This window comes from Molothrus ater, chromosome 5 (assembly GCF_012460135.2).
Source record: "Molothrus ater isolate BHLD 08-10-18 breed brown headed cowbird chromosome 5, BPBGC_Mater_1.1, whole genome shotgun sequence".
In the NCBI taxonomy this organism is placed as follows: Eukaryota; Metazoa; Chordata; class Aves; order Passeriformes; family Icteridae; genus Molothrus; species Molothrus ater.
Window position 1 is genome coordinate 67,836,492 of NC_050482.2, and position 23,876 is coordinate 67,860,367.

The 23,876-nt window shown below is 40.4% G+C and overlaps 1 protein-coding gene across 1 annotated transcript in view; it reads left to right on the plus strand.

Moving 5' to 3' along the window:
- The window catches only part of CACNA1C (calcium voltage-gated channel subunit alpha1 C), a 416,820-nt gene that overhangs the window by 209,348 nt on the left and 183,596 nt on the right, over nucleotides 1-23,876 (plus strand). Inside the window, exons 4-5 of the mRNA XM_054514808.1 lie at nucleotides 11,761-11,900; nucleotides 18,814-18,953. Coding sequence (XP_054370783.1) covers nucleotides 11,761-11,900; nucleotides 18,814-18,953 — 280 coding nt within the window. The remainder of the gene's footprint in view (nucleotides 1-11,760; nucleotides 11,901-18,813; nucleotides 18,954-23,876) is intronic.

Here is a 23,876-nt window from a genome sequence, read left to right on the forward strand (position 1 = left end):
ACAGCAGCATATAACATTAATAGCATTAAAAATAATTTTCAGACAGATCAATATGAATCCTGTTTGCTCTGAGCCTGAGGGTGGTTGAAGAGAAAAGGAGCCTTGGGAATAGAGAGAGTGAAAACACAGAGCGTAACATCTTATTTTCATCAAGTGAACACAAAATCTCTGAAATTCAAGTCCATTTGGCAGGATGCTTGCCAGCCCTGAGCAGGGCTCTGACGTAGAGGAAATCTGGCTGAGTTCTCAGAGCTGTTTTCACCAGGATGGTTCCCCCTGAGTGAGGGGTGCCATAAGAATTTGACTTAAATGATAAAAGGGAGTTCTGGTTGTGGGTGGGATTTAGATCTCCTTTTTTATTTCTTTTTCAGACAGGCCAGCTGAAATCTAGTTTTCCCTTTAGACAGAGATCCCACAGCCTGCAATGCTTGCAGGAGACAAAGCTGCCCCTGCAGCCAGGGAACATAGGAGGAATATACCTTTTTGCAAACCAGCCAGAAGCTAATGAAGCTGAGTTAAATTAAAGGACAGTATAGGAAATTAGTAAGATTCTTGACCTCTCATTGTCCAGACTCTAGTATTTCTCTTGGTTTTTATTTGAAGTTTATCTGCACAAGAATAAGTATTGTCTTAAGGGTTTATTATAGTAAAAGAAAATACAGGTACATGGGATGCCTCTCTTCTGGCATGATAATTAGTGCTCACCACATTTATTTACAGAGTTTTCAATTGCAAAAAATGGCATGGGTGCAATCTCCATTCCTTATTAGTGTCTGAACCTGATTAGAAATCCTTCTTCCTTATTTTTAATTAATTAAATGCGTGAGTATGTATTAACCCATTTCGTAGCTGTTTCTCTTTTTTTTCCATTTTCGTTCCTGTTGGTTTGCCAGTGAGGCTGGTGGAAATCTAGGTATTGTCTGAAAAATTCCAGTATTTCGAAACGTGGTTTTGTTGAATATTAGAAGGCCAAGTTGGAAGTATTTTAAATGCAATATTCCCCTTGTCTGTAAAGGGACATTCTCAGAGAGTTTCAGAAAGTGCAGAAATAGCAGAGCCTTATGTTTAGACATTTTTATTGAACAAAAATGTTTTAACATTCCCAGATCAGTGTGTTTGGCTTGTTTGAAGCAAATCCAAATATTTTATTATGACACAACCTCGTGTTACTCTGCAGCACCCCAGCAGTGCCATGAGCTCTGTGGGGCTGGTGGAGGGTCCTGGGGGTACCCCAGCCTGCCTGGGTAGGAGCTGCTGGCACCCAGTAAGAGTTCTAATTTCTCTTTATCCCTACAATACACACCTAGGAGGATGAGGCACACACTTGTCTTACAAGAAATGAAAATTCCTGCCCTGGTTTGACTGGGGGAGGCCAGGCAAGAATCTGAATTCCATTTTTCAGCTTCTTGTCCCTGAGTTTGTTTCAACATCAGTAGCAGCTGCAGTGAGGGTCAGCAGAGGGGCTCTTGGGAGTCAACCAAGGGACTGAAGAACTGGCAAATTTCTTTCAGGTTTTTTTTTTTGGTTTGCCTAAATTAGCAAAACCTGCTAAAAACTAGAGGACTTCTTTCACTTCTCCTTGCCCAGAAAGTCTTGCTACTCTGCAGAGCTGCAGTCCTGTGAGCTTTATCTGTTTAAAATGAAATCAATTTCTATTCTCTGGGTACTGCACAGGTCACAGTCATGTTTTTAATTACCAATTAGCCTTCCATTAAGGAAATAAAATGAGTTTTATGTGCTGGTAGTCAGAGGTCCTTATATCTGCCTCATTTCATGTGTCCTGTCTGCTCAAGCAGCAAGAAACCGAAGAGAAACTTACCCAGGAGTAGTAAACAAAACATGAAAACCTTTGTCCCAGGAAAGGAACGATGGAGCCTGAGATGAAAAAACCGCAAGGACTTTTCATTTTTTCATCCCCTTCAGTTGTGTTTTTCTTGTCTGCCTTAAGCACTGTGAACAGAATGTTAAATATGCCCTGAAGTTACTCATGGAAAGGAAAGTCACACACACGTGCACACATTCTCTCTCTGTCCCTTTCTCTCTTCCTTTCATGCATGCACATTGTGTGTTTGTATGAATGCCTACAGAGAAACCCCAACCCTAGAAGACTGAGCTGTGGGCCCAATTTATTTGCTGAGAAATTTCAAGAGAGAGTGGTTATAAATAGTCATAAATTCGATTTATTTATAAAGCATTCCCTGTCAGGCATCACTGCACAAACAATTATAAAAGAATTGTAGTAGATTAAAAACATAAATTAGAGCATCCCAAAATGTGCAAGAGTGATGGGAGTAAAATGCATTTGACAGAGATGTTTCAAAAGTGGGATTTGGTGAGGTGTTCTGCATGGGTAGTCAGAAAAGTCAAAACCCAGAGGTCCAGGGCCAGATTTCTGCAGGGCCTCACTTGCACCTCTGGCTCTTAGCTCAGTGGTGGAGAGTGATCCAGAGAGGGTCTAAATATTGCTGGGTGTGTCCATGGCTCATTGAGGAGCCCAAGTGTGCTGAGATCTCTTCCCAGGAGAGCTGCCCAAATCCTCCTTCCTTTGGCTGCTGCTCCCTTTTGGAAATGTTCTCTTGGGGAAGGGCGACACCAACCCTTCTGTCAGCTCAGCACATGGGGGTGCAAGCTTGGGTTCCCCTTGCAAGGCAGTCCGGGGATAGTTTATAATGTTTTAGTGTTACCTGAGAAGTTGTAAAGAAAAAGAAATGGGCAGTTCAGCCTACAGACAATTAGTAGCAAAATTCTCCCCGATTAAGACTATTTTAGCCTAACCTAGCATGCACTAGAATTATTCAAAACTTTGTAGGACCAAAGAATTTTTAAAAAGTAAAAAAAACAAAACCAAAAAATCAAACAAGTAAAAAATCCCCCCACAAAATCAAAACAAAACAACCCCACTAAAGCAAAACAAAAACAACAACAACAAAAAAGAAAGAAACCACCAAAACCAACAAACCAAAAAACCACAACAAAAAAAAAAAACCCAAAAAAGCCAACTTTCTGAGAGAAATGATTCTTCATTAAGTTAAGGGTATGGATTATAACTCTTCCACTCCTCTTATCCATGAAGGGATTGTAAAAATCCTTGGCACATAGAAAGTCTCATTACAGGTATATTTTCAAAGGAACTCACTGTCCCCATGTTGAGTTCTGTCGGGAATTCAGTCCTTCATTTTGGAGCCCAATTTTTGGTCATCTTTTTGGAAAGATGACTGAATAAAACCATGAATTTTTCCCACTGTGCCTGTTGATGTGGCAAGTCAAAGGGCAGACCAGCCATAGTTGCCATAAAGTGGATTGCAAGCAGTTAAATCATCAGCTCCTGAAATCATGTAAATGATTAGAAATTAATAAATCTCATAGGGGCAAGGTGACTTCTTTTTAGCCGTCAGATGGTTGGGTTTCACCTTAGTCAAGCTTTGTGCCTACCACTAAGAATTTTAGGGACTCATTGAAAAGGGATGTGCTGAAAGCACTGATTGTGTCATGATGGTCAGATTAAGTGATATTGTGATAAGAGCTCCAGAGCTGCCCCTTTAGCACTGGGCTCGTGGGTGGTGCAAAACACTAAAATCCTTAGAGCTGTTGTTGCTGAGGTCACGTAGGCTGTTTCCAAAAGCAAGTGTGCTGGTGTATCCTTGCTTAGATGATGCACTCTGGAGAAGACCTTTTAGAAACTGTCCTGATGAATCATTATTTAATTAGATAGTTCTCTAGAATCCCTCCTTCAGTAGAGATAAATACACACACACACACAGAGTTGTCTGGCAACAAAACACTCAATATTTAACACTAGCATGTTTTTTTAAGATTAATAATGATTTTAAAAATTAATTAAGCAGAATACTGAAATGCTTTGTGGCTGCTGGACTTGTGTATCTCTCTGTGTACGTGATTGAGTGCAGCCACCTGAGCATGGTGGGTAGCCAATTTCTCACTTATCTGAGTCATTTTTGGAGCTGGATGAGACACTTATGCCTTGTTATGATCTATTAGATACAGCTGTTGTACTGGGACTGCTCTGATTTAAATGGATGTTTCTGGTACTCTGGTCTGGACCAGTGGTTGGTAGAAGGAAAAATGGTGGGGGTATTTCTAATGGCTGTGTTAAGCTTGGGAGAAGACACTGGGCTGCCTCATTGCCTCAAAAATGCATAAAGGAAACCAGTAAAAGCGTCTTCTAGGGGTGAATTTAACTCCTAGGCATGGTAAAAACACCTTGCCACCTTTTAATTTCTATGCAGAGATCCTAAATGAGGCTCTCTCAGTCATAAACTTTATGCTGCCTTCCTGATTTTGCTCCTCCTAGAAGGGTAATCTCTTATTGCTCTGAGCAAAATATAAAGTGACAGCTCATTTCAGTTTAATCAGAGCAGTGGACAAAAAAAAAAATTAGGATACAAGCTTCTTTGCCTCTTCAGAGCTGTTCAGTTTGGAATATTAATTCAAGACCTGTTTGTATGGCTTCAATTCTTGGTCATGCCAAAGAAAATCTGAACCCATAAGGAACATATTATCTGGATTTGACTCGTATATAGACAGGATCCTATTGTTCTATTTCAGTAAAAAAAAAACAAACCTAATCTTGAGCAACAATGCCCAAGAGATTTCTGCTATTGCTAGACAAAGACAGTAAAGAAATATAAGTGTTAGGCATTGTCTAATTGGCACCAGAGTTCAAGATTTAGGTTGAAATGGAAGTATAATCCTTTATGTCTATCCAGAAAGGTACTTACTTGACCATCTCTGTTATGAAGAATGAGGTATCCCGCTGGAAAGTATTGATGTAAAATGGAAAGGAAATATCAAGGTTGTTAGATTATTCTGAGGACTAGAGGCACGTTTAGAGTTATAAAATGTGCATTTAGAGTCTCAGAAAAAATATAGGTTGAATAGGGATTTTTGTAGGTTGTCTAGTTCAAATTCTATCTTCAAGCAGAACTGTCTTCAAAATTAACCAAGCTGTTCAGAACCTTCTCTAGTATAAAGGTTTTAAAACAATATTCCTATTGTATTGCTACCCAAATGTTATTGGCATGTCACCCCTTTCTGAAATTTGTAACTCCCAATAATTACACTATTATTACTTGGGGCTTGTTTTCCCACACTCTGTTAGTGAAAAATGTACATGAAAGGATGATAAATCAGAACAGCAGTGGCATTCATCATCTGTATTCTGGTTTGAGTGAGCATGAGCACGTGGCTGACTGGAAGGGAAAGTGTGTTTGCACTAGGTAAGATTGGTTTACACCTTTAAGATTGGTTCTGAGAGTGAAGGGGAAGAAAAGAAGTGGGCAAAAGTCCACAAAAAGGACTTTCTGAATTTGCCATCCCTTCAGAACAGTGAGAGGTTTTATTGTTTAATGTTCATTTTTTATGCCTGTGCATACTTTGCTTGTTAAATAAACAGGTTTTTTCCACTTTTCTCCTAGGAAAAACTTGTTTTTCCCAAACAAGTTAGGGGAGGGGCTGCTTGAATCTTCTTTCTAGAGGGATCCTTTTGGAAGTTTCCTCCTAAACCAGGACAATCCCCTTCTACCTTGGCTCTGCATTACAATTGGACTCTGACACACAGCATAGTTCCACTAACCTGTAAATAAATTCAATTTGATGTTTGCCAAAGTGCTCTAAGAAAAACAAGGGCCTTAGAAACTAAGTTGTGCAAGAGTTCTGCATGAAGTATTCATTGATTTGCCAAGGAACTCCTGAATATAGGGCATGTGTATGAGGCCTGTAATAATTTAAAACTATTTATGTTCTCTCTTCTATTCATTTCAGGGGAAGTTCTTTAAATACATCGTGGGCATGTTGTGAATTATCATAAAGTACTGAAGGCTGGCTTGCACTATATTCCTGTTTTATAATTACTTCTTTCAGATTAGTGAGAATTCTGTCTTTCATTTTTTCTTGTGTTGGCCACCTTTAAGGCAGATGTGAGTGAATCTCCCACTTACCAGGGGTTAATTAAAAGTTGGTATTTCTGCAGTGCTTGGTATGAATTTCACTCTGCTCGTTTGAAAGCTTGACACAGTTTTTGGCTGGAGGGGAGAGAAAGCAGTGCTGATCATATTTGGAAATCAAACCTTTCAGAAGCCTTCCTGACTTCTATTTGCCATAATGGTGGGTTAATCTTAGTTCAGCAGTAGTCACCCACTTTCTTCTTTGGGCTTGTTTTGTCAGGTAAAGTCAGATAGTGTTCTTCTGCTCTAATTTTGGGGGAATTTCCTTTTGGGGAATGTGTAGAACGAATGCTGTGTTTTAGGACCAGAAACAGCAGCAAATGCAGTTATGTTCAGTAGTATGACATCTTATCATCCCTTTCTCTCTTTTAAATGGATATGACCACTTGTTTCTGCAGTGACAGTAGTTTTAAGGAGAAATTGGAAAAAAAATAAAATCCAAACATGTTCTGTCTTTTAAGTTTTATTCCCTCATGTGCTTGTATATTTTCATGCATACTTAGCTAAAAATGTCTTCTGAGTAAATAAGTATACTCAGAAGTAACTCACTGTCAACAAACCTGTCTTAAAAACTCTTTATTGAACTGACCTTCTGAGTGCACACATGTGGCTCTTCCTCATCAAAGGTCACAGTTATTCATGTTAGCAGTAGTCTCCAGGTTAGCATATTGGCACACTGAGGATGTCCATATCCCAGATGTGATGGTACCCTGTAATCTAAGGTTACCTGTAATCCAAACCTGTAATCCATTTTTTCATGGACTCTCTGGGCTGTCTTTCCCAGCACTGCAGCTCAATCTCCTTCCTGACCACCAGAAAAGATTGTTTTCCCTACTAGGGGAAGGTCTGAGTGCTTCCACTCTGATTCATATCTTTCAGAGCCTATTTCCATAAGCATTGCCAAAACATCCTATATGACAGAGGCCTTTAAAATACTGCTGTTTTCCTTGGATGTCTGGTATTTGCATTACTGAAGAGATGCATTCTCTTATGTTTAAGGAAGCTTTAGGGAATAATAATGCAGGCTTAGATGTAGCTGAGGTCAAACAGGCAGCCCCATAAAGGTTCTAACTGCACAGTGCTTGTGACTCATTACTTCAAACATATAAACTGTAGTTTTTGAAACATGGTTTGTAGCAAGCTGGTCAGAGTGCAAGGAGAGAGAGAGAGACAGCAAAGTCCTAGAAAACATTTGGTGACTGAATTTTAGATTGTAAGCTCTTTCAACTGGCATGTATGAAATGCAAGAACCTGATTGTGATTTAATCTTTCTTGCAATGAAAATGTTATAACTAAGCAGTGCTGCTGGATGGATGGATGGATAGAGTTTAGAGAGCTGGGATCAAGATATAGTGAATCATTCTGATGACCATTTCTCAGAAATAGCACTGATCTACTCACTTTCTGACAGGAGAAAAGCCTTATGACACCCTAGAGTAATTTCCTTGGATTTCCTGTTTTCAGGTTCCTTTTATGAACCCAAGATGACATTAGCTACAGTTTAAAAATTATAAACAAAACCAAACCTATGACTGCTTTGGAAGACACATGGGATTAGAGGGGTTTCATACATAATACAGTAATCCTCTTTGGGTAATATATCTTACAGACTTTACAGTAAGCTAATATTTGTTTCTTTGTTATGAGTAAGATGATGTACAGGTTGCTTCTTGGCAGTGTTATTGCTGGCTGATGTATCAGCTAGGGTAGCTGATGCTCGTGTCCTAGATCTACAAAAAAGCCCCAAAACAAAGTCAAGCAGGGGTACAGCCAGTCCCAGAACATGTGTGCTCCAGGGACTGTTCTACTTTCTAAAACTTTTATCCTTTCTCTTCTTCCAGTCATATTTTGTTGGCTTTTTTTTTTCCTTTGGTTTTCAAAACATTTATGTCCCTATTGTCCAAGGAGGAAGCTCCTGCTTTGTAATTCTGCAGCCTGCAGTATGCTTCATGTGCCTCAGCCACATGACCATAGCTCCCATTTCTAAGAGACAAATAAAACAATACTGTTCCTTCTTTCTTGCAGCTCCAAAGTTCCCTCTCTTTTGATGCTGTGGTTTGGATTAGTGTTCCAAGGGGCAATGCTGTTGCTATCTCCTTTCAGTCCCACAAATGTAGTGCTCAGCTCCCTCCCTCCCTGTCAGCAGGGAACTCTCTCAGAGAGAAATACCAATATTTTTCTAGCTTGGCTTCTTCTAAAATTATACCAAAATAGCTTCTCAGAGGAGTTGAGATGATGGATACTTTGCAGTGCTCTGTCCCTTGGGACATTGAAACACTGGACTGTGGTCTACCTCATCTGTGAGAGCAAAGCTTCAAATGAGCAATCAAAAGTGCAGATGCCCATTCAGCAGAGACAAATTCATTGTTTTGTGGCTGCTGAGGGTGAGAGACACTCCTGTGACTTCTAACCTGAGACAGGGAGTGGCTGAGTCACATCTCTGCCCTCTCTGGGCAAGGTGGCATCAGAAGTGGGGCTGCAGTCCACATTCTGGGGAACTCAGTTGTGTTATGTCATTACTGAGTTATGCTCTGTTCATAAAGGCTCTTTAATTTTATAGTATAGGAAGAAAAAGGGACACAAGTTATTTAGTCGGTTTTTCAAATTCTTCTGGAGTCTGAGCAGGAGTGGCTTTCTGAAATGGTCTTGGAGCAGCTGCACTGTTTAATCTCAGCAGTATTTTTCCTTCAGTTTTACACCCTGAAATCATTAATTTAAGTGCAGAGGATCATAAAACCTATCCTCAGCTCAACATTCTGTATCTTATGTTAATTTCAGAACCTTTTATAGAATTTTATTTTTTTATGGATCTTTCCACCTTAGCTGAAGAACTGTAAGGAATTTATTCAAAGAGCATGTAGTTGCATATATGTATATATCAATGTATAGGTGTATATACATGCATTTGTGTGCATTACTTTGGTGTGTTATTACTCCCATAACATGGTTCAACAAGCAGCATTTATTACAATAACAAAAAGTGTCTGTATTCCCATAGGCATCTTTAGAGACAGAAAAGGTATGAGGCTCCTAAACCCAGCCAAATAGAACAAGTTAGTTGTTGATATATTGTCTGCTCTGTACAGCACTAAATATTTTTAAAATAGTAGTTAATTAAAAAAAAAAAAAAAAAAAAGTTGTTCCAGAATTTTCCCAAGTGTTTTCTTTCATGGACTCCTTTTGCTGGCACTAGCACAGGTATTTCAGTGAAATTCATGGAGTGGAAAGGCTGTGCTGGCCTGCAGAGTGCTGTGGCTGTGCAGAACAAAGCCAGACAGAGCTGGCAGCAGCGTTTGTCCCTGGGGGCCAGTGACAATGTCTGCTGTTAAATTGCTGGGCACAGGATCAACCTTGGGCCTTCCACTTCACCTGTTCTGCCCACCTGCTTCTAATGGCCCTGGAGCTGCTGAATGAGTGGGTGGGCTCCTCCACATCCCCTTGTGCCATCTCAGCTGTGGCTACTAAAAGAGGTTTTAGGGCCTGCAACACTTTGTCATGAGCCTGGATGTGTTTATGGAGGGAGATGAACTGAGTCTGCAAGGCAGCCTCAAAGGCAGGATGAGGAGTAGTTTGGCCCTTTTTGTGAGAAGGGGACAAAGAGCTTGCCCACAACTGTGCAAAGGCCCCGGTTGAAACAGGGAGCAAGTAAGACTAATTATTGGTTGGGTTGTCAAAAGAGAAATCTTCACTTCCTTCCTCAAAGGTTTTCATTTGGCACTGGTGAGGCCATGTTCATCTCAGGCACAGCACTCCCTATTCCTATCCTCAGTTCAGGGCAGGTTTTTCCCCCTCAGAGCCCATTTTCATCTTTCTTCGATCTCTGCACAGGCTTTACCTTCTCTGTCTCATGGAGAATTGCTCCATGAGACAGAGCTCCCATGAGCTGTCTGTGTGGGGCTGGGCCTCGGGCCATTTTGGTAGAGCCACGTGGCAGCACAAAGGTGCAGGGCAGTTGGGAAGACCACATGGAATTCCCATCATGGGGTCATTTTGCATTTCTTTTCATTTTTGTTTGAGAGATTCCACAATAGCTGGTCCTGATTTACCAGTGTGTACCTGGAGATGGATCATTGTTTGCCTGTGATTTGTGTATCAGTACTGGGACAGCTCTCAGCTGTAGTGGAAGAAGGACCGCTATGTCAGTCCTTTCATGGAGCCATCATGGGGCTATTTCCTGTGCTCAAGTCCCTGGTTGGACTCCTGGTTGCAAGGACTTACTATTTGTAGAGCTGGGAACATAGTATTGTGTGCTGTTGTTTCCTTTTCTGAGTTCAAGGGAAGGGAAATCCTTGGTGTGCTGCTGTGTCTCCATCTGGGACAACGACAGACAAATCCTCTGCTGTGGGTGTGTTCAAAAGCTTTACTACTGGATCAGATAACTGCAGAATGACACTTTTTCTTTTTTTAGGCATTCCTTGTACTAAGCACTGGGGGATACTGCAGGCATTGGGAAAGCATTGTCTGAGGCAAACCAGCAATATTTTAAAGCACAAAAATGTGCCTGCTACTGTCAGATGGAGTTTCTCAGCCTTTTAAAATATCACATTAATGTAAACATGCAGATGAACTAGCAATAGGTTTTTTTTTTCTGGATCTGCAGGCTTCCTGTGAGCTGTTAATTACCCAGAGCTGAATTGAAGATATTCAAATGGGCAGCTGTCAAATGATGGAACTAATTTTTTTGTAATCCTGCTCATTCTCTATTGCTGTATAATATGAAAATGTCATACATGCATTCAGCTGGACAGAGGAACGGGGCAGTTGGAATTTGGAGCAGAAAAAAAATGTCTCACTATTGTGCTGGGTATCCTTGAAGATATGTCAGGAATGCCTAGGATGTTTCAATTTGTATTTATCTCAGATTTTATTTCTTCAGTGTGAACTTCTAATGACTTTGTAGTTTAACCTTGTAGGGACTTGGTCTCCTTCTGTTCTCATTTAGTTTTCATGTACTTATCTCCCACTCAGCTTGCCACGCAGCACTTGTGTAGTGATTACCTAATGCTGCAGTTTCCCTCCTACTTAGGAGGAGAATCCCTACCATTTCTGCAATACTGCTATCCTTATTCCTCACTGGGGCTGAAAGCCCTGAGGATGAGAGATGGGGAGCCTGTGTACTGACTCCAAAAGCCTGCTTTTTTGTCCCAAATCAGGCTCTACTGTAACTGGAAGTGCCTTTGTTTGGATATGCTTAATTGCAGCCTGCATTTTGCAGGGATATGTACAATTCTGACAGAATGACTAAAAGCCTCTAGCGTTAGTCAGCCTGATCTGTGAATCACTTATCACCAATATTCAGCCTACTTATTCCCCAGCAGCAGAAAAGGGAATCCCAAAGAAGGCTCAGTTTGACATACACATCAGTCTCAGGTGGGCTCATTTAATTCTCCCCATCTCTCTCCACAGTATTGCACGCAGCAACATTTCCTCTCCAGAGGCTGAAAAGGGCTGGATGCAGCTCATTATTGGCTGGCAATATTTGCCCTGGGAACTTCCTGCTGACCCTCTCCCTTCCTTTGCTTTGCACAAGCCAGTTCAGGGGTCAGTCCCTGCCAAGAAAAGGGCAGCAAATTTCAGAATGGAACTAAAATTTACTGCCCCTTGTACTGTCAGAGGGGCTGCAGGCCATGCAAGGCTGAGGAGCAAAGCCCTCTGGCCAGCACGCTGAGTGGGAGGTGTACCCTGGTGGCAGCCAGTGAGCTGGACACTGCAGGGGTGGACTAGGACAGAAGAAAACATCCTGATTTGTGATTTGTCACACTAACCAGCATCTCTCTTGTTCTCTTGTCTTCCCCAGGAACGAGTGGAATATCTCTTTCTCATAATTTTTACAGTGGAAGCATTTTTAAAAGTAATAGCATACGGACTTCTCTTTCACCCCAACGCTTACCTCCGCAATGGCTGGAATTTACTAGATTTTATAATTGTGGTAGTAGGGTGAGTACCAAGTTTGTTTTTCAAGGCACTGTCCACATGGGGATACTGGCAACCTTTGGGACCATGAGAGTGGGTCAATGCTTTGTTACACATGGGTGATGTTAGACCTTGCTGTCCATCCTGTTCCTCTGGTAAACACCCTTTTAATGGTTTGCAAGACAGGGAAATTAAACTGCTCTTTGGGAGCCGGAATTAAGAAGAGAAAGCAGTCCAAAGCTGTTAGATAAAGTCAATTGCCTGAATGTGCTTAACTGCAAAAAATGCATTTGTTTTTAAATCTGTATGAATTTTAAAAAATAATATCTAGGTAATCCATTAATTAAGATTAGGAGTTTGGTGACAGATAAATTCTGCCATAATGTGAACTTTTGCTGATGTTTCTCATTCTGGAAGATGGAAGAAAAATTTAAATCACACGTTTTCCTACTTGCAAACAAAAATTAGTTCCTCAGTTCAATTGCACTGCTCAGCTGGTGATTTCAACACTTTTAATTTTGACCTCTTAAATCTTTTAACCTTTTTAAAGACTAGTTTTACTATTGTAGATCAAATTGCCACTTTGAGCTGCAACATTTCTAATTCTTATTTCTCTCCATGTTTTTCAAATTTGGCATTTAATTTATTTGAATAAAAGCAAAATAATGCATCTTCTGCTTTTTCTGCCTACGGGTTAGAGATAAGCAAGGGGTTGGAATTGTGGTTGTTGAAGAGAAGAGGTGAAGGATAAACTACCTCTGAATACAAAGGGAACAAGTATTTCTTTGCCTGAATAATTTGTCCCATCCTCCCACCACTCCATTGTTAGAGAGTTTCATCGCCCACAAATACCTGTAGTCTTTTCACCTTTTTCCCAAGGAAACCCTGCATCAGCTCCTAGGGAAAACGTCAAAAGGGACACTCCTAGTCATCAAAACCCCCTCACAATTTCTGCCCCACACCAATCTGCCTTCCTGACCATTTTTGTGCTGGCTCCAAAATATTTAATCAGCAAAGTGCTGTGTGCTTCCCAATACCTCCCACTTCCCATCACCATGGATAAGAGTGGGTGGAAGGAGAATTCCCAGTGAGGGGGAGGGAGAAGAGGCTGAAGCCTATTCTTAGTCTCAAGACCTCTCTGCTCCACATGAGCATACCTTCTCCTTACAGCAACGCCCATTGTGCTTCTCCTTTTTTCCTACCCACAGACAGAGGATCCCTTAGCATGTCAGTACCTGAAAACTGGAAAATCCCCACCCCATCCCCTGGTAATGATGTTCAATTTCATCATTGGTTCTGCCTTTAAGTGCCATCGGATATCTCACCTGTTTGGAAATTGCTGCCTAAGTTGAAGAAAGATTGAAGAACAAAACTCCTGTGAATGTGATTATTCCCTTTTCAGTTTTATGAGAAAGGGGCATTTTAAAGAGAGGACACATTATCTCCTCTTTTTCCATTGGATGTGAGACAGCAGGACTCCAGAAATCACAGAGCAGCATTATATCTAGTTTAAGTACAGTCCTTTTCAATTTTCCTACGAGGGCAGTTAATCAGCAAGATGATATTCAGGCTGAAATTAATTCCCTTGCCAATGACACAAGCTGCAGCTCTCAGCTCCTCTGTCTGCTTTTGCCTCCAGCAGCTCTTAGTCAGGAGATGGGGAAGAAAAAATGTAACTGGGGAAGGATTACATGAGTATAATAAACATGGCCAAGACCCCAAGGTCTCTGTTAAATAGCAACAATCTCAAGTGACAGATTCCACTTCAAGGCCAGATGGGTTCCTTTGATGTTTATCTGTTTAAACTCACTGGTACAGTACCACAGCCTGGGCTGGTGTGCTGCTTTTCCCTCTCCACAGCCCCTCTGCAAAATCTACTTGGTGATACCATCTGTTCCTCTCCTGCCCTGTCTTCTTTTCCTAGGGGCTGTCTGAAATCCCTCAGTGACATTATGTTTAAACTTCAGTGTATTTGAATATTTTGCCAGGAAGGAAGCCCCATGGAAAAGGTTTAAAATAAATTTGGAAAACAGAGAGGAAAGAGGAAGAAAGCAAGTGCTGATAACATTTCTTTCTGGTGCCTTTTTCTACGTATTGATGGAGCTATTGGAGAAAGCTGAGTAATTTGAACACTGGGGCAGAAAGCAGAGAGATTTATTTGGTGTATGGGGCAAAGGATGGTGTGACTGTGATAATTGCCATTTGTGTTTGCTCTGCCTTACTAATCATCTCTAATTTTCAAAGATCCTACAAAGCATTGGCTAGGTGGGAAGCACTTGTTCAAGTACTGTTGCAAGTTAAAGGAGAAAAATTAGATTTTTCAAATCACCTATACTTCACCACATATAACTTCAATAGATAATAGCACATCTGGCTTCCTTCACCTTAACATGAACTAGTCAGTAGAGTAAGAGGAAAATGGACATGTGAAGGAACAGGTATAAATTTTAGAGGGGAGTCACATTTGCTATGAAAAATGTTTATAACAATGTGCCTGTATACTTCCCCCTGCCTTCTGAAGATAGATCCCCTGGTATCCAAAGGGATTTTAGAGTCAGGGATTCTAACAGGCCATAGGAATATGCAACAGCAGCAGAGGGAAGCCCTGAATACAGCTGCTCTGTTTTCTGGTGAAAGGATGCATTTTAAACTGTAAGCTTGTAGCAGCTTATCATTCTTGAAGTGTGGGAGACCTGTTTATTCATCAGCTAGGTCTTGTAGAGTTTGAATCTGACTTCTCTTTAAATAGCCTCTGACCTTGCTATAGCAGCACTTTAAATACGGCTTTGAAGAATGTCTGTGTGAGGGTATCAATCAGAGGCTCTACCAACATTATTAATAAATAGTAGAAACCAGACTCCTAAGCCACTCAATGAGGCACAACCCACAAGCACTAATGATTAGGAAAATTGTCTCCCTCTTCCTTCATTTTTGCTGTTCCTCTTTAGGAAAACACTAAAACTTTCAAATATCACAGTGATGTCCCTTAATATTATGAAATTTCTCTTGAGAGAAGACCAGCTTGACAATACTGTGAGGGAAGAATAAATGTCTTTCCTGGCAGTGCTGTGGTTTGTCTGCCAAGCACAGTCATTCTCCAAGGACCTGTAACTACTGCCAGAGAAAAAGGTGGTGTAATTTGAAAGGCAGTGTTATAGTCTTACTTGGGAAGGGAAGCAGTGAAGATATTTGGACAAGATCTGAAGTCAGAGCAGATTGGAAAATGTGGTCCCAGTTTCTGTCTTACTGAAGACCTATGGGAAGTTTCTAGAGGGAAGATCCAAACATTTTCACACTCACAAATCACAGGTGAACTGTAAAACACTGTGAAAAAAACCTTTGTGCTTTACTCTTTTTTTTTTTTTATACCTAAGAGGATTTTTTTTCAGCTATGTTTTTCTGCTGCTTTTTGGCCTTAGAAATACCAAGGCCTCTGTTTTCTACCTATATTTTGGAGGACCATGACAAGTTTTGTTTTTTTTTTTTTTTATGCTATAAAAATCACAGTGTACTCCCCACAGAGAAAGAGATGAAGAGCAGGTTACAGCCTTATCATGCTGCTGTTGGGGTCATCTAGCAAAGTGAAAACCCTTTTGATATATCAAATGTCAAAAGGGAAATAGAAAAATACAAGAAAAAAACCCCAGGGAAGCTAGCTTCTTACTTCACAGGGAAATGTAAAAAACCCCAAACAAAGCATGGAGCATGTCCATACATGCATGTGATAAAATTTTGGTTTTATGCTCTTATAGTTCATGTCTGTCAGATGAATTTAGTTAAGGTGTAGTCATGTCACAAATGAAATCCAGAAATTAAGGTGATGTTAATTGTGCTTCATCAGTGGAAAGTATGATATCCAAATGAAAATGGGGCGTGAATTTACACTGGCAGAAAGTAATTAGGTGAAAGTAAATAAGGTTGATGTCTGGTTTTTGGAGGAGAGGAAGTTTAATGGTGAGGTTTCCAGTGGCCACAAGAGATTAGCCCTCTTGCCTTTTTTCTACCACCCAAACTCATATTTCTCCATCAGCACAGTGTTCTCTCACCCCATGTTTAGAGCATGCTAACTCATCTACTGATAAAGAACTGCACCTTGCTCCACCATACCTACTGAAAACTTTCCCAAAATATTTTCATCAAATAGCAGAATTTCCTATATAAGGCCTCTGGCCTCATCTTTTGTATCAGTAGTTTAACATCCATCTGGCTGTTTAGTCTCAGAAAACAATTATCTGATAAACCAAAGAGCATTAGGTACCTGTACATCAATGGATGTCTGCCCATGCCTGATTGAGGGAGGTGCTGAGGACAAAGAAGAAAAATTTACAGGATATTTTATAAACTTGAAGAGTGGAGTAGAGATTCAGTAGGCCACACTGAGTGCAGGCTAGACCCTAATACAGAAGCCAGAGTGAAATAAATGGGAGAAATAAGAAGTTGTAATGCATTAGGAAAAAGCAGGATTAGTACAGGGGAAATATAAAGCATGGAATAAATGCATTAAAGCAGGATTAGCAGGAATAATGCAATTCAAGTTTAAATGTAGGTTTTAAAATTAGGAGCAGCAGGAATTACTGCAAATTATTGCTGAAGTGCAAAAGCAGATGACGGTGGGTACCTCAAAAGAGTACATTTAGCATGCCAGTGCTGGAGCACAAAAATAAGGCCAGCTGGCCTGCAGTGGAGCTGCACTAGCCTGGGAAGGCAGGCTCCAGCTCCAGAGGAGTGAGCTGTCCTACTGGTTGTGTTTCTGCTCCTCCTGAACTAATTTAGGACATTGCTTGGGCAGCAGAATTCTAGAGAAGTCTGGTTTGCTCACTGTACAAGTGGCAGCAGAAAGAGCCTTGGTGCCCAGTGCCAAGAAGCTGCTCTTTGGGAAAACATGGGGCCAGTGAAAATGGGGATCAGGAAAATGGACCCCCAGTTTTGCACAATTGCTGATTCATAGTTCCTTGAGATTCCCAGTCTTGGAGCTGAAAAACAGTATTAGAATCCTTTCTGCAGTAAATTCTTTTTCCTTTAGAGGATCCCAGGAGACTGGATCTGTTGTATAGGTACGTCACTCATCATCTATTATGGGAATTCTATGGACTAGAAAGATAGAAATGTTTGAATGTGAAACAGAGCACATTGCTAGAGTTTAATCAGTCGCTTACTGAAAATACAATAGGCCAAATTTGACCTACAGTGTTTCTATTATGAAGACCAGCAGATAATTGCAACTGTATAATTTGTGTACGCAGCTTAAGAGATACATACATTGCAATAATTCACATTCTTTGTATCAACCCTTGTTTCTCTCTCTCTGTGAGATCTGTAGTCAATGCAGTATTTTTCATAAGCTCTGCTTTTTTCTTCTCTGTATCCTGCTTCTGCAACACCTACAAGCTCAGCATCCAACCTCCTCACACACAGTTTTTCCCATGCTCGTTACCTAGTTGTTAAATCTTTCTGCAGTGCTTGAAGTTGATGCTTTGAATAGATCCAGTTAGGAGTTTCTCAGTCACAGCTGACAAGTTTTATAAGACTCTCAATATGAGTTAAAAAAAAAAAAAATCAACAAAAACCTGCTTAAGAAAGGAATTTCGCATTTGCGGTTCCCTAATCCACGATTTTGTGTGGATTTAGTGCTCAGGGAATCTGTTCATTTAGATGTTTCAGTAAATGAATCTTCATTTTAATATCCAGGGCAAGCTCCCTGTGTTTGTGACCCCATCAGTAAGATTTATCTGCAGGCATTGGAGCTGCTTGTTAAGCCATCAGCCAACAAGTGTCTGCTTGACCCATGGTCTGGGGGCTCTCTGTGGAATGTGCCAATCAGGATATGGATGAGATCCTGAGAGGGGCACCACAGACTGCAAAGTCTACAAGAGAAACCATTGCTCTGTCCAGGTTCTCCATCTGGACTGGTTCTCTCATCTCAGGAAGTTTCTTTCAAGTTGTCTGTGCTACCTCCATGGCACCCGACAGACCAAAGGGTCTCTGCCACTCCCAGGCAAGCCTTATTTACAGAGCTCCAAACATCCCTTTAGGCTGGAACAGCTTTTAACCTCTACTGAATTTGGCTGGGTTCAGGCTGAGGATTTCAAGGCTGAAAGCAATATCATTAGCAAATTCATGAGGAATCCGTTCTCCCCCAAATGTACTAATGTTTTACCAGAAAAATGGAAGCTGCTTCCTGAAAGCTAATTTATTAAATCAAGTTCTTATTAACAGATAGGGTGAGTCTTCAGGTTTTTTACAGAAGAACATTGCCTTTTCTTTCTTGCTCTGCCTTTTTAAATGCATTCTGAGAGAGACATCTTCTCCTTAAAGCATCTACTCCTATTAGCCAAGATAAAACATTAAGGCTGGTATAATAAAACATTCTGATAATAAGACTCCTACAGTTTTGCACTCTCCTTAGCCAGTGCATCAGGGGATTTACAAATGGATCCACAAGCACACAGTGTGAGCATACACTCTAACTAAAAACTTGCCCCTTGAAGGGTCCTCAAGTTTACACTGAGTTGTACCTGCGGTCCCATTGGTGAATCTTAATTCTTTGTAAAGTGGGTGGCAGATAATTAATAATTGGCTTAATTAAGGGTGATGATTTTCTCCCCCAGGGTGGATTGTTGGTTAATAAAGACAGCAAGTGTTGGTAGCCCATAGCTGGCTGCAAGGAGCCATGGAGGAGTGTGAAGGAGGAGCTTTTTGTCATGTTTATGTCTGCTCCAGAAACAAGTGTTTTGCAAATGGTATAGACATCCCCAATAGGCTGTTGCATATGGGAAGAGTCTGTCTCTCCTCCACCATATGGGAATGTCAGAGAGAGGTGTGACACCCTTCACAGGTCTGTGAGATAGCTTGGGTGATATGATGGTGATGATCTCTGTTCCTGTTTAGCCCAAGCCTTGCTGCCTGCCTACAGATTGTTTCCTCTTTCTTTTTGCAGGCTTTTTAGTGCAATTTTAGAACAAGCAACCAAAGCAGATGGGGGGAATTCAATAGGAGGAAAAGGTGCCGGATTTGATGTTAAAGCACTGCGGGCTTTCCGAGTATTACGTCCACTACGGCTGGTGTCTGGAGTTCCTAGTAAGTAATACCACTGTGTTCAGCTGTGTCTGTGGTGTGACATGCAGCAGGGGTAATTTTTGTAACAGTTTTGAAGACAGAGCATGATACAGATTATTTTTGGTGTGTGGGGGAAGACTTTTTTCAAATGTACGTATTTGTGATAAGCATGACACTAATGAAAGGATGACCAAAGCAGAGCTGAAAAGGAATGGAAGTCTCATGGTATGTCAAGTCTGATTGTGCAACCTTTTTAAATAATGAAAGGGGAAGATCCAGGGGGTTTGTGATTTCAAGCATAAAATCTTTTAAATGGTGAAATTTGGTATTATAAATTCTTGACTTTGATGGAAATTCTGTATGGTAATGTGTGTTCGTTTTGAAGGGAAAGGAACTTTTTCATTAAAATTGAATTTTATTTTTTGTATGTGATGTTCAGATCAAGAGAACTGGGAACAGTTTAGAAGCAACAGAATACAGGAAAACATACTCACCTTCTCTGTTAGTCTGGTTTGCTTAAATTATTTGTAATACCTCTGTGAAAGTCCTCAAGCAGCCTTTGATAGTCTTTCATCCCTTTTCTTGTTTGCAGTGAAACTATGAGTAACTAAATCTGCTAATTCCATTGTGGAGATGGAATATGGACATGACAATGTGGGAAAATTATATCATTTGGCTTGAGAGTTTGTTATGGATGGGACCTGTTTAACTTATGGAGAGAGAGGTGGTTGAAAACTGTCATTGGTTTCCACGATTATAGCAAAGAGAAATGTAGTGAGCAGAAAATTAGTTAATCTTCTCCAGAATAGCTGTAGGGAGCACTTTGTTTATTTTTATTTGAGGATCTTGCAAGTCTAGTATCTTAAAGTACTTCTAGCCTTAGTCATGCAAAAACCTTGAGTTGAGTTGCCATAAACTCAGTGGTATCAGTTGTTCTGATACAGACTGAGCTTGGCTGTGTGCTCAGTGCTCGTGGAGGGCTTGAGGAAGCTGAGGGAACCAAGCCTGACAGAGTTCATGTCCAATCTCAATCCCAGCATAGACTAGCAGTCCATTTGTGAGTTTTCTCATCAAGGAGTATTTAATTTGTACCAGAAACAGAGCCAGGGAGCCTGGTGCAGACTAATAAACGCTTGGTCTAGACCATAAAATGCATCATGAAGCAAGCAAACCATCAACTTCATCTGACGAGATATCCTCTATTAATCTTTCTGGTTCTGACTAGGGACATATTTGCTAAACCAGGCTTCTTGGGGGCCAATGTGGCTTTAAAGAGCCTACTGAGATCTGTAGCTAATGCAGCCTCAATCTTGACTGGGCATTTTTTAATTGTACAAATGCCTGTTGATTAGCCTAGAATAGATGTTATCGCATCCATATGTATTAGAGCATAACTTTTCTCATGAGGCCTTTTAGATAAGATTGCCTAAGCTAACCATAAATAGCACATTACAGGATTACATTCTTACATAAGTTTAGTGCAGAGGTTTAGAAGTCAAGTCTCAGGTCCCATTCAAGTTCTGTCCCTGAGGCATCATAAACACCAGTGGGTGAGTTGCCAACATTGCATTTGCAGTGTTTTTCCATTTATAAAGAAATGCTTTTTTGCTTCTTTGCCCTTCCAAAATGCAGAAGGCTTTCCCCCGTAAGGAAAAAAGTCAGCACAGATTTGTCCTAAAATTACATGAATGTAACATACGCTGCAATTCCTTCTCACTTATCAGACTCTGTATGGAAGCATCAGCTCTCTAGTAAAAGGGGATCCTCTGGGTCACTGGCAGCTGCCTTCTGCATGGAAATTCCAACATCTGCTGCTTGGCTTGAGGTCCAGATCTAACTACCACTATTTGGGAAAAAAAGTGTGTAAAGTACAATGATTCCTGTAAAACAAATTTTTGAAACACATGGTGAATTTTTGCATGCAAGTCTTATACTCATTAGAATTGGTCTTGGGAAATAGTTTGTCTGAGGTGGAGAGGTTGGCTTGCAGCATGGAATAATTTTTTTCTGAGTCACAAGGAGTTTATGGGGATTTTTTTTGTCTCTGGCTCAATCCATAGGAAATAATCCAATTTAAGAGGGACATGTTTTGTATTCAGGTTCATGCATTTAAAGACCTGTCTCAGCATATAGAGAGTTTCCATGTAAGTTTGATTTGAGGTGGGGTAAAGACATATTAATTTCCCTCTGAAGTAAATCACTGGTGTCTGCATTTTGCAGATTGAGAGCTAGAAACAAAAGTTCAAGATTTAACGCTTCCAGAAGTGGCTTCTAATTATTTATGTCTCCTATTGGCTACCAATACTAGATGTTTAGGTCAACAACACAGCAATCCAACAGCTTCACATAGATGGATAGAGGATATTAAGAGTTTACAGTCCCTTTCTTCCAAGTTCCATGCATGCTTAATTCCTAGGCTTGGCTGTCTCTTGCCAGTGAATATCTCAACCAAGAAATGGGGGCCCTGTCCATGCAGTAAGTGGTTCCTGTGCAAGCAAAGTTGGTTCACGCATGGGCAGACAAGCAAAAAGGTACCTTTGACAATCTTTGTTAGGATCAAGCTGTCCAAGGCCCCAAATTACGTTAGTGCCTCCTAAAATCAAAAGGGTTTGAGATCATGAATTCAACAAAGCCTGAAGACTACATCTGGATGATGGTCGTGGGCACATCAAAATTTCATAATTTTTAAGAGAACAGATGACACTTTTATGCTTTGTGGTTATGTGGACATTCACAAGACCACTTGTCATAAGGAAGAAAACAAGACATTTTGTTCAAAAGATAAGACAGACTTTTTTTATCCATGGCACAGAAAGTAACTGTACCATCACAGGAGAAGCCTTCAAAGGAACTGAATTCCAAGTGTTTGGGTTCCCAGTACAACTTAAAAAAAATAGTGTTAAGTATTTACACATTTCCAAGAAACTCCACAGGGATCAATTGGATTTGGTTTGAGGGGATTTTGTGTTAGATTCTTCTTTAAAATAGTTTGAGTTCTTTTCCAGAAAACTTTTTTGGAGTGAGAGGTACAGTTCTTGTGTGTGAGGTGTATGGCAGAGCAGTAGATTAGATACTTCCCACAGCTGTCATCCCACTGCTGGCCATTGCTTTGTGAACAGAAAAGAGTTTGAGCTAATTAAGCAAACTCTTTTTTTCCCCACAACTTTTTTTTTAAGTCCTGCTTCTGGAGAAATGGTCCACACTCAGTCCTTCTAGCCTGGAATTAGTGTGTAGATTAATGGTGATTATTTTGCAAAGCACACAGATTATTTAGGTTTCATCATAGTAAAGTCACTTTTGAAAATGAGATCTAAGAACTTCATATCATTGATACACAGGCCAGATTTCACTGTTCAGCTATTCTGTTACTGCCATATTAACGGAGTTCTTGCAGTGCGCACTTTAGTTTGGTTGCTAAAAGAACTTTACTGCTGGAGTACCAAAGCAGTCTTCTTGTAAGGAAAACTTCATATGTGTTTTAGAGCACCTGTCTTGATGTGTGGCATTAAGATCAATATAGTGGTTTGAGAAAGGAGAGAGAAGGAAAACAATTCCCTTGATGGACATAAGTAGACAAGTGCAAAATCAGCATGTCTACCAAAACTTAATCACTTTAGTGTCTTGGAAACTTACCCAGTATCTCCTTGGCAGGAGTGTCAAGTATTGTAAAGCTTTCTATGGAAAGAATCTAGTCAGCCCTTTTGTGCTATGAGTTTTCTGTTGATTACTCTTCTCTCTTGGTTTTATGTTATTACATATTTTACAACCTGTTTTAAGCATTGTATGCTTCAGGAGGGCAAAAAGAAACATCAAATTGGGCAATGAAGAAGCATGATCCAATTAAAGAAGAAAATCACTCCTGACTATTGGAAAGGGCAACGAGTTACTCCTACGCATGCTAGCTCATGCCCTTTTAATTTATAAAATTCCATTTCTATCACCTTTATTCATGCTGCTCAATTATACCCCCTCATACATTCTGTTCATTCTCTTTATGTTGTACTTCGTCTTAATGTAACTGCATTTTTGCCACTGGTTATTGCCTATCTGATATTTGCCAGGCTTAATTGATAAGCTCTCCTAGACAATTTGGAAGTCACATGATTTGAGTAGCTACTGTGCTCCACATTTGTGTTTTCAACTAGAGCCTCTGCTGACAACACAGATTTATGTGGGCAGAAGACCCTGCTGCTCTTAATGAACCTAGAGAGGAAACTTGACTGTTCCACTGGAACAAAAACTTACCATGATGTCTCTCTTATTTTTTTTATTTTAAAACTACAGAAAGCTAAGCTTGTGATATGTTCAAGCTTCACTGGAGTCTTGTAGCAGGAGAGTTACTCAAAGGCAGTGTAGGTACCTCTCTAGCACCAGTACTTACATGGTCTGCTGGAGATGCAGCAATTGTATAACAGGGAAAGAGAGGGATGAGCAAAAGGACCTAAGCCAAACCCTCCCCATGACAATGCAATGTCCTTCTGTTAGTGACACAGCAGCATGTATCTGGCAGAGTACATTTTTGAGTTAAATAAGACCAGAATTTTCATGTGTGAATGCCTAGAGATGACTACTTTTATGTGTATTTAAATAATTAACTAGAACACATACTTTTTCAAAATGATGCTTATATCCCAGTCCATGGTTACTCTGAGTTTATGACAAAATTGGGCACCTTCAGACAAGGTAGATGAAAAATTTAGACATTTTTAGATTTTGGTCTATCTCATTGCAATTAGTAATCTGCCCTGAAATGCTCTATTAAAAGGTATAACGATTTCTCCATCTCAGCAGTGTTTTCTACCCCATATTTATTGCAGTGTTTTCTCATTGCCACAGTCATCTTCTCTCCTTATCCCAAACTCTCTGGCATTAATCAAAATATTTCTTTGAGCTTTGTAACAGGTAGGAAAGTATTCTGCCTTTCCTTGCAATGTCCTGATAGAT